Source organism: Amia ocellicauda, chromosome 4 (genome assembly GCF_036373705.1).
Source record: "Amia ocellicauda isolate fAmiCal2 chromosome 4, fAmiCal2.hap1, whole genome shotgun sequence".
NCBI classification, from domain to species: Eukaryota; Metazoa; Chordata; class Actinopteri; order Amiiformes; family Amiidae; genus Amia; species Amia ocellicauda.
This window is the reverse complement of record NC_089853.1, coordinates 5767266-5779159: the sequence shown is the minus strand read 5'-3', so window position 1 is coordinate 5779159 and position 11894 is coordinate 5767266. Positions and strand designations below refer to the sequence as shown.

The 11894-nt window shown below is 40.1% G+C and overlaps 1 protein-coding gene across 1 annotated transcript; it reads left to right on the top strand.

The window, feature by feature from the left end:
- Nucleotides 1-1154: 1154 nt before the first annotated feature.
- On the top strand, nt 1155-9353 carry f2 (coagulation factor II (thrombin)). Its single transcript, XM_066700651.1, has 14 exons — nt 1155-1427; nt 1996-2156; nt 2600-2624; nt 3566-3622; nt 3942-4047; nt 4210-4346; nt 4868-5167; nt 5561-5674; nt 6123-6249; nt 6728-6895; nt 7437-7610; nt 8076-8254; nt 8712-8782; nt 9144-9353. Exons 1-14 carry the CDS (start codon nt 1352-1354, stop codon nt 9288-9290), a joined length of 1842 nt encoding a protein of 613 aa, XP_066556748.1. The 5' UTR covers nt 1155-1351; the 3' UTR covers nt 9291-9353.
- Nucleotides 9354-11894: the final 2541 nt, after the last annotated feature.

Sequence of the window (11894 nt, the reverse complement as noted above, 5' to 3'; positions counted from 1 at the left end):
TGCTGTTAAATTTCATTGGGTAAAAAAAGGCTGGCAATTCAAAGAACCAAATCAATATTATCTAGTTCTTTTATCATTGTCTTGGGGTTTTTGTTCACTTAACATATTTCACAGATAATGTTTTCTCTCCCTTGATGTTGTTTTTGCACAAACAAGCAGTAGCTTCACCAAGAAACATACTTGTAACGTTCAATTTCAAGAAACTGTCGACGGTTTTGTTCTCCCTGACAGAAAACGCATAAATAGGTTGGGTTTCAAAAACGAACAGCTGTTTCTATAAACTAAACAACAAGTTAATGTTAATGAAGAGTAATTGATTGTTGAGTTGTTTTTTTCTTCTCCAAATGTTTACGGTCATGAAAAGAATTAAGAAGCTACAGTATTAAAAAAAGTCTTACACACATCCCATCATCGAACACCACCCACCTCAGCGTGATTTGCCCACAGATATCTCTGCTTTATAATGCTTATCGTTTAATATATTAAACCAATTTGTAGACCTGCAGCACTACATTTATTGTACAAAGCAAACTTCACCATACCTATAAGTGAGCTTTTTACTGAACTCTAAATAGTACATTATCTGAACTTGAAGTCGATTCTTAACGCTGAGCAGAGATTTCAGGGGCTATGTTTTCTCTATTTTTGTGTCCCTAAGTCTTTTGCTGAAACAGTTATAAAACGTTGGGTCCTCCCCCTCAACAGAGTCTCGCAATATTTGCACACAAATATTTAGTCAGGCAGGAGCTGCAGGAGAATAAATAAGCATACCTGTTTGGAGCTGCAGTTCTCCGCAAACATTGACTTTAACCTGTGATGTTCTTCTTTTCTTTTTCTTCATTTAATAAATTTGTTTTTATTAAAAATAACATAATTCTGTCATAAGGTATTGTCTCCTACCCCTAAGCAGCTGTGCCAAACTTCAAGCCTCAGGATCCATGGGAATGTCTGCTTTTTAATTAAAACCTCTCAATTTATTTTGTTTTAATTACATTTACAGTAATTTAAAGTAATCAGCCTGGGATGCAATAATTATATTTCTAAAGTTATATCAAAGGTTTCCAGCAATTCCTTCATACATGTGGTGCTTCAGCATTTATAGTATATAATAGTGAATATCAACTGCATACGGCTTTAGATAACTGATCAAAGTGCTGTGGTACAGTATGGACATGAGGACCTTTCCGGCAGACAAGAAGGGAGCAGTGGCCCTGACGAGTTGTGACACAGTCTCCTCTCCACTCTGGGTTCAATATTAACCAGGAGATCTTTGATTTGTGTGTGTGTTTTTTTTTTTTTGGAGGGGGAGAGATTAGTTTTCTCCTGACTTGTCCTCCAGGCATCAGCAGCAATGGGTGGAATCACAGCGGCTGTATTTCTCAGCTTTCTCTTTTCATCTTTAATCCAGATATCTGTCTGTAAAAATGGTAAGAAAAATATTTTCCTCTTTCATATATATATATATATATATATATATATATATATATACACATTTGGACATTTGTTTAAAAGTCTTAAAGGAGAAAGGGAGACAGTTTACATAACCAAGTTACATTTTCATCTGCGAGATTACTTTTGTTCGAAGTTTATCGTTCAATTCAGCACACGCAAAACATTGTCTCCGTCTTGCTGATTAAAGTAGGATTTTGCCTTTTTTTGAAGGGCAAAAAAAAAAGCAGCTTCAACCATGACAGCCAGCAGTCCTGGGTTCTGGATAGACACTTTGGATTCTGAGATTTTTAGGTCTTATGATCAGATTCATCTGGTCAATCCATATTCACATTAGTCTTTCATTCCGTGTTCACCAATGACACTGTGGCATTCGAAAACTCAGCTTGCACGGCTGTTGGCTGCCAGAGGTTAAGGAACCCCAGATAGCCTTGAATCTAACACCACAAAACATTCCTTAGCAAGAACTAAATAAATACATTTGTTGATGTTTGAACAATCTGTTTTTTCTGTGTGAATTGATCTAATTAATTGGGTTGCTCTTAGTATTTCTTGACAGCAAAACAGCCTCAACGGTTTTGAACCGTGTGCGCCGCGCAAATTCATTTTTGGAGGAGATGAAGCCAGGGAATCTGGAACGGGAATGTCTGGAGGAGATCTGTGACCACGAGGAAGCCCGGGAGGTCTTTGAGGACGTGGGGAAGACCGTGAGTAGTAGCAGACCATCATCTACAGTATTTCATGGACAGTCAGACTACACCTTCAAACTCTGTCCATTTCCCTCGGGAGAGTGGTACATAGTGGATCAAACAATATTTTGTGAATACTTACCTTTCCATAACCATTCTAGATTTTGCACACAAAACAAAAATCTCTACCAGGGCCACTCTGTAATCTGTACAAACCAGAGCACTCCTGCAAAGATAGAGATACTATGTCATTTGGACAGACTCTCTGAAGGGATCATTTAGTTTCTTTTATGCTCGACTGTTGATTCACACCTAGATTTATGTCCAAATGCCATTTTAATCTTTCCCAGCTCTTGTACTGAAATATGTGAAATGTTCCCAGTGCTGGACCATTGCCAGCGTTGGCCACATTCATTCGTTCATTAGCATTTACTTGTCTCTTCTTCTCTTTTCTTATTCAGGAAGACTTTTGGAAGAGATACTTGGGTAAGTAAAAATGTATGTCATTCATTAATGAACTCTAAAGACCTGCTATTGAACCTGCTGCAAAGTGGCAAGCAGTTCTTGTGTTTCTCTTCCTGATATCGCCAATGAATGCCATGTGTAATACTGACTGCTGAGTGTCAGAGTTTTCTAACAATGGACAATGAAATCATCAATCAATACAATGTGATATCTCCAGCCTTGAGAGAAAAACTGGAAAACCAGAACTGGATGCTGGGAGCTACCACTTGTTTGCTTGACACTTAATTTGTTAAGAAAAATCATTTCAGTTAATATTAATCATTACATTGATTTCTTCAGTGTATAAGATGATAGGTTGTGTTAAATGTGTCTCTTATTCCATAAGAGATGTCATATCAAGCAGTTGGAGTGAGAGGAGAGATCTGGCTGCACAAACTGTGCAAATAAAATCTCTTATACAATTAGATGCAGCCCTTAACATGACTATTAACTTAGTATAAATAAAAAACATGTCTGTATTAGACACACAAATATCAGTGAAAAATCATATTTTCGTTACATTAAACAATAATCAACCTTTCTCTCCGTGTCAAGATTCGCTGGTTCTGACATACAGTAGTCAATGTGAATGTTTTCATGTTGGTTAAATGTAACAAAACTATTAAAAGCAAATGTACATCCTGTGAAACTATCACCACTAACATTAAGTGCCCTGAAGGCAACTGAACATTTTATAAATCCTGATGATTCTCTGCACGGGATGACATTGATACACAAGGTAGGAGGTTCAGGAATGTTTGGGAATGCTGCTGTATGATTGGCTGGTTTCTCACATGTGATTTATAATTAACGTTTGAAGGAGTGACCTCTCTCAAAGACCGGACCTTCAGCAGGAGCCATCCTGTGCAGAATGTATTGTGTGTTAACTCATTTCCATTTCCATTTATTTTCCTTTTTTCCAGCCTGTTACGGAAAACGAACCAAGACGAATATACAGCCACTGAGGACTTGTTTGGACGGTATTTGTGTTTGTTTTTATTATTGCCACTGTAATCAAGAGATTGCACTGCAACTAAATACTCAGATAAAACATTATTGTATTTGATCCCATAAAACCATGGTAATGTGTAGGAAGGCACAATTAAATTGTGATAAAGCATAAAGAGGTATAATAAACCATAATGCAAAGAATTACATGTATGCTATCCATATACACATTTTATATGTTCAAAATATATGTCCGGGTTCATTTCTACCTTATATTTACAATATATTTGTTCCACAAGGGATGCTAATGAAAAATGACCCTGTTTGTGTTTTTGTTTTGTTTTTCTCCAGGTCACTGTGCATCAGGAAAAGGTGAAAACTACAATGGCAATGTCTCTGTCACTGTGAGCCACAGAGAGTGTCAGTACTGGTCCAGTAACTTCCCACACAGAATCACGTAAGTGGGTGGGGGGGGGAGGGGTTAAGATTAGTCTGTGTTCAGCATCGTATAATTTTATGGAATGTGTTACATATTGGAATACACACTTCCCAGAGTGACTGCGCAACACAATGGCTCTGGCCTGACACTGATCATGCTTTCTAATGGGCTGTCTTCCAGAGATGTGAACGTGTCCTGGTCAGATAACTACCTGACAGAGAACCACTGCCGGAACCCAGACAGCAGCCCGAAAGGTCCCTGGTGCTACACTAGAGACCCTGCAGTGAGGAGAGAGGAGTGTCTGGTCCAGAAATGCGGTAAGAAATTGCCTCCAGCGTCGGCTGTCTCTCACAGAAGTCACATTGCAGATTGCCATAGTCAGGGCTGAGGCACTATAAACCCAGCCCCTGCAGGCTATGGGACGATTGCACCAGCACTTGTGCACTGTCCCCAGGTTGTTTACTGTGCCGGGAAGCACGCACATGTTGTGATGTTTTGGACAGCAGTGCACTCCCCACACTGACTGCATTCTGTGGTGGGCCTGTAGATCTAGCAAAACAACAACACCCTGTCTCAAAGCCAAGCATGTTTAACATCACAGAGAGTAACCCCCGATAACATTTCGTAGCCTACTCAGAGTCCCGAGCTCAAACTCATGTGTCCCACCACAGTTCTTGGGCTGATAGTATTATCCATAGGAAATAAACCAAAGCATGCAGCAGCTCCTTAATTATTTTCTGATTCCCATCCTAAATATGTAGTAACCAAGACCAATTTCACTCTCATGAATGCATTTTCTTAAGCGAATTCCCCATATGATTTGTTCATGCTTCCCCAGGTGCGCCCCCTCTTCCAGAGTCTACCCCTCCCAAAGTCAGGACTGTGTATGTTAAGAGTAACTGCCTGACTGGCGCAGGCTTGGAGTACGCTGGGAACCTCTCTGTCACCGTCACCAACAAGACGTGTCTGCCCTGGAAGTCACCCCGCGCTCAAGCTCTCAGCAAAGGCAAGGAGTTCCTGCCAGAAATTAAGCTTGTAGAAAACTACTGCCGCAACCCTGATGGTGACATGGAAGGCCCTTGGTGCTTCGTTGACCATCCCAACATCACATTTGAGTACTGTGGCATCCAGCTGTGTGGTAAGTTAGACGCCTTTATAAATGCATGCAGGCCAAGCTCCTGTGCTGTGTGGCATTTCACATGTCCCTTCAAAGTACTGCCAAGATGGCAAGATTAATTCCAAGACCTTTGTTTCGATGTGATCAGACTCACCTACGTGGGGTCTTTTCCACCACGTCAAAACTGTCAATGGCAGAGCAACACACAATGCGGAGGGTTTGGACAGAGCTGAATTGGTAAAAAGTGCGATTATAAATGTCTCACCTTGATGAATAGGGGGGATGAATGCAGCCTTTCAGGTATTTGCAAATGTATCTGTGCTCTAATTTGGACGGGTGTGTCCCACAGAAACCTGGAAAGAGAAAAGCTGTACTATGCAACACTCAAACTCTTCCCATCATGTCTTCTTACAGATGAACCACTTGACAAATACGATGTTGAACAGGAGACCCTTTCTGGCAGGACGGTCTCCTCCGGACCACGAAAAACCTTCTTTAGCCCCAGGAGTTTCGGGAATGGAGAGGCAGGTATGGATCTGATGGTTCAGGAGCCATAAGTATGTTTAAAACACGAGGAAGGCAGGTGGTGATGGACAAGCTTACAGGATCAGGCATGTTGTCACTGCTCAGGTAACTCAAGCGGATCTCATAGTGTCCGTTACATGACCTAGACGTCTTTCCCGCCAGAGGACGTGGCTCCTGATTACAGGGCAACACTTCTCAATATTGGGAGCGATTTCCAGTACATGAATGCGAGAGTAACACTGCAGTTACCGCTGAACTCCTCATGCACTGTATCTGGGTTCACCCTGTAACCCTCTTCCCTAATTAACATCACGACTCAGAAGAAGTGGGTGTTATTCCGGTGGAACTCATTACATTAATTTGTTAGGAATTTGAGCCCATTATTGTAAAATGTAACCAATTAGACTTTTAATGTTTTGGGGTCATTGCATCCCCCTCTCCTCTCTTTCAGAGTGTGGACTCAGGCCCTTGTTCGAGAAAGTCAAAAAAGAAGATGAAAAGGAGAAGGAGCTGCTGGAGTCTTACCTTGGGAGTCGAGTTGTGAAGGGTGTGGATGCGGAATTGGGCAGTGCACCATGGTACACATTTCAGAGATTTTGTTTTCATTACCGTACATCCGTAAAGTGTCGGGAGCTGTCGCGAAAGCAGTACCTGTCTCATTTCAAGCATTTATTTATTTACTTCCATTTAGTTTCATTGGCTCCACCACGACTAGTTCTCATTTCATTTGCAGAATATAAAGGCTTCATTTAATCTAAATGAAGTTTTGCAGAAGTCAAAAACAACAAACAGCCTTATTTGCTTGCTATGAATTGGACTGGTTTTGCAAATATACTGATATGGCAGTAGAATACATTTCTGTAGCATGAGTCCGATTCATCGAAAGGTGGGTCCAGTATTTTGAGGTTAATTGCTGCTGCAACATACGGCTCAATGAAGACTCTTTGAGCAGCCGGTGAACACAAGGGATTGCCCACTGGCAGTCTGTACAAGGCCTTTCCAAAGAAGAGGGTGTTTGTCTGGACTCTATTTCAAGTGGTCCTGTTTGGTTTGCAGGCAGGTGATGTTATACAAGAAGAGCCCACAGGAGCTGCTTTGCGGGGCCAGTCTCCTCAGTGACCAGTGGATTCTAACGGCTGCTCACTGCATTTTATACCCCCCTTGGGACAAGAACTTCACTGCGGATGACATGCTTGTGAGACTAGGAAAGCACTTTCGTACCAAGTAAGTAGGTGGAGTCGGTGGGATGAAATTCATTCAGATACTCCTGCTGTATTTCTGGAAGTCAACATCAGTTAAGTGGATAATAAGAGTAAGCAGTAGGGCACTGTAATTCCTTCCTCACTTGCTACAGAATAAGTTTAATATGCAATAATAAAAAACACCTGAAAGGAAATGTGCCTTTTGGGGGGAGAAACACTGTGTTGTAGGAGCTTTGTTTCTTTAGTTATTCATATGATAATTTATACCCTTATGAGCAGGTTACATTTGCAGCAGAATGAACAAAGGCAAGTAACAGTCATAATCATAACAATGGGGAAGATTACAATCAAGTGATGCATTCTTCACAGCTTTTACGCGATATGTTCATGTAAACGATTTCTTAGATGGAATCTTGTCAAAAAACAACTTTATCTTTATTCTTATTCCTGTGTGGATTCAACACGTTTCCCCACTCATTAAGAGTCGTTAAAGACCCAGCTGCAACGCTCGTTTTCTGCCTGGAAATAAGATAAGCTTCTTCTTTCTTTTTGATAATGCCCAGGTTTGAAAAAAACCAAGAGAAAATTGTGGCACTGGACAGGATCATCATCCATCCGAACTACAACTGGAAGGAAAATCTGAATCGTGACATTGCCCTGCTGCATATGAGGAAGCCAGTTACCTTCACTGATCATATTTCTCCAGTCTGCCTGCCCACACAGAAAGTGGCAAAGACGTAAGACAACAGCTTTACAATAACAACCGGGAAACTGGAATTCAGATTCACTTTTAGTATATAGAATTTATATCATGTTTTTGTTTTGGGGGGGGGGTGTTGTTGCTCTTTTCAAAATAACTAAAGCCCTTTGGGGAAAAATGCCAGCATTAATGCAATATATGTATTTGACCAGAGCACATTTGAACAGCTCATGTCACCCATCTTGCAGTAGAGCAAATTAGAACATTATCCTGTTTGCAAGTCCAAGTATTGGTGGCAATTCATTTCTTCTTGGAAATGTTGAATTCCTCCCTCTTTCTCTGCAGTGCTCAGTTGTCATTTAACCTCAAATCCTGTCAGCAAGACAGAACTGCTGATGTTTGTTACTAATGACTAATGACCATTAGCACAAAACAAAAGAAACCAAAACATCCAAACCAAACACATAGCACCTTTTAACCCTGTCTCCTGTGGTCTCTCTAGCCTGATGTTTGCTGGTTACAAGGGGCGTGTAACTGGATGGGGGAACCTGTTCGAGACCTGGACCTCAACCCCCAACTCCCTCCCCAACGTCCTGCAGCAAATTCACCTGCCCATTGTGGAGCAGGACACCTGTCGTGCCTCAACCTCCATTAAAGTGACCGACAACATGTTTTGTGCAGGTGCAGTATACTTTGCTCAAGGGTACTACAACAGTGTCCCCCACCTGGGACCGAACCCATGACGCTCTGCTCAGGAGTCCAGAGCCCTGACCACCACTCCACACTGCTGTCATTTATTTAGTTTTCATGCAATATCTTTTTCTTTAAATTGATTTAAAACAATAAGACAAGACAAGATGATTGGCTACTGCTGCAGAAAGGTTTTGCCAATATGGATAAATAATCATTTGAAACAATACAAATCCTGGAGCAGGTAATGCTCCTCCTGGTGGCTTGTAGGGGTGTTGACACTGCCGATTGGTCTCATGAAGTGGAATGTCTAGAAAACAAGAAGGCTACGATCCTGTGAGGCAGAATTAAAAAGCTTTAAACATCCTAACAAAGTACTCTAAATGAGTTCCATTGTACCCTTAAGACGACTCTGTAAATGAATGTCCTCTTTGCTGCACATTGCCAGGGTTCGGTCCTGACGACACCACCAGAGGGGATGCTTGTGAAGGGGACAGTGGAGGTCCGTTTGTCATGAAGGTAAGTGAAGCAGTGGCAGTAACTCTTACTCATCTGTTGTTGTCCTACAAATGCATTCTAAAAAACAACTGCTTCCCTAGGATATGGTAGACACAGGCATTACATATGTGTGCTACCATGGCAAGGGTTGAAAAGTCAATGAGTCAGGTGTTGCCTGTCACATAGTTTTTTCACTTCTGTTTGACACTGCACTGAATTTCTTAACTGGTAGGTTAACTATAGGTGCAAATATGAATTAGATAATCAAACACTGTCCATAATGAAGAAACAGTAATAACCCTGTTTCACCTTGGATGCTGTGCACACATGGGGACATCTATAAACATCCTGTGGTACTAGTATCAGCTGCTTTATCTTTCAGAATCCAGAGGATAACCGTTGGTATCAGATTGGGATCGTGTCGTGGGGAGAAGGCTGCGACCGAATCGGAAAATACGGGTTCTACACACACTTGTTTCGCATGAGAAAGTGGATGTTGAAAGTCATCGAGGGTTCGGGTACTGATTGAGCTGGACCGTTCATAAAAGGCCTTTCCTTCTGCAAGTGAAAAATAAAAATTTGAACACACAAATTAGACCTATTATTGTCATGATCATTAGTAGTAGTATAATGAACATTTATACATTGTTGGTATCAAGGGTATGACATTCTTTTGAAAATTGGTGGGCCGATCCAGCTAACCGTCCTCTTGGGGGAAGATGCGTCTGGAATAGTATTACTAGTATTACAGAGTTATGTAATAAATAAATTAGTATTATAGAATATAATTAATATTACGTAATGAAAAAGGTTAAAATATATACAGATCCCAGTGTTGTGACTTATGAGTAAAACCCATACACAAACTCTACTAACAAAATATAGTCAAGCAAACATAAAGTCATACTTCTGCTATACTATTTAAAGCACACGTTTCAAAACCCCATTTCAAATGTTCTAAAACCCCAAAAGTGAGGTGTCAAAAGTGATAAATGGATGCGTTTCAAAACACTACTTTTGTCCAAGTAAATGATATATGAAACACCAAATCAGGAGTATGTAACGATCTGGTGTCTGCCACTATAAATGCATATAACTTTAAAATATGCATGTGTCCCAGTATGCATTGCAATAGAATAACTGAAATGTCTAATATTAATGTTTTGTGGGGTTTAAGTTGGTACAGGTCAAGTAATGTTGTATTTGTATCAGTGTAAAAATACATAGACAAATTGAATTGTCAGGAGTTTGCAATATTCAAATCTAAGTGCATGATTGTAAAGTGGTTGGTAACTCATGTAAAATGACATAATTCATCCTTCAATTGAAATTGAACAATAAACAAATGCATAAAGGACTATCAGATGCTATGTAGAATGTAATGTCATTACATTACATGTACTCAATGAACAGACTAACCTGGAGGATTAGAAAAAGTGCCAAAAAATTATAAACCTCACTAATATTATGACTGTGATCTATAACTCATTCCCATCTCTCCCTACAGTCTAAATTTCCTCCCACTGTCCCCTAAAAGCAGCTCCTCAGCTTGCTCTTTTACCTCAATAATGCTGAAATAGATTTGATTCTGTTTACCAACATATTTACATAACAGTATTATGTAATATGGCTCTCACAAAAGCAACAACTACAATAAAACATTAAAATGTAACGTTAAAATGTACAGATTAAGGGCTCTGCAGTTAAACCATATACAAATTATGAAAACTGCTTTCACACTAGATAGTTCAATCTGGCACCGCTCTGGATCCACTCAAGGTGTGAACACAGCTCTAGGTAATGACGTCGCCTGACTGCACGCACTTTTCTCATCACAGCATGAAAGAAACTCCTTATATCTGACTTTTTACACTTGGCAGATGTGGACATTGCAAGGACTGAAGAAACGCTGATTATGATTAGAGCACGAATTATACAGGTTTTTGGAGTCCGATACCGTTAATTGGGGAGCAAAATATTCCTATTCCGATATATATGCCAATATTGTGACAGGATTTTTACATTTGAATAATAAACTTTAAGTTAATATTAATTTTTTGTCATAAATAACAATCGCTAATCAAACATTGCAAAAATAAATTAGAATGAGGGAGAATAAAGGAAAAATATAAAAATATGCATGTTCTACAAATTACAACAAATAAGATAGTGTGTTAGTGCTAATATTAGCTTTTTACGCTTCTCTCAGTCCTCCTCAGTCTTCAATACTGCGACTCCAACAGTGGCAGGTGCATTTTCTCTGTTTTTTTATTTATTTAAAAATGCCCTCAAAAGTGTGATTTATTGACTGCATATGTTAAACAAATTGCAATACGTATCACAGCCAAAACCCGATGTAGGATTTGAAATAGTTTGATAAACACGTGTATAGTTTCATTTTTATCCAACATTGTCTGAGGTGTATTTTTTCACTCTAATTGTGCTTGCTTTTAATTTGGAGACAGTTTTTGCTTGCTGATATCCAGTCGACATCTTCAGCGAACATTTACTGTTTTTCCCTATTTGCATTGTTATTGCTAATTTTGAAAAGCGATTTAATTAACTTTTCAGTAAAAATGCACCTCTATGCCATAGTATACGGTAATCTTCAGTCATAACGAGATTAAACACTAACCACAACCATGGACACTCTAATGCAACACAGCTTTCAAAAACACTTTCTATTGGTTCAGAGGGTTTTAATAAAACACGTTTTCATTGGTTTATGAGCCCCGTGTTTATCAGTGGGGGGTGTTTGTTTCACTGCGGCCCTCACTGTGGAGTCAGACGCTCTCTTAACACGTATATTAGCCAGTTAAAATACTTGCGTAACGTTAACAATAGCGATTTAAAAACACATAATTTGATCATGATACCGTATCCGTGCCTAGAAGGCGGATGTAACAGTTTCATGTCAACTCGTGCTTCCGCCAGTTCGGGAGATTGAACAAGGGTGTGTACAGGGAATATAAATAAAAAGTCAATGTATGCCTACCTGTGTCGGCCATATTAGAAGTCACACAACTCTGTCGTGTCTCCTCTGGACGCTCACCTCAGACTCTCTTCCCGCCAAGTGCTCAGCCCCGCCTCCCCACACTGTCTTCGTTCTGATTGGCTGCGCACCAACACTCTG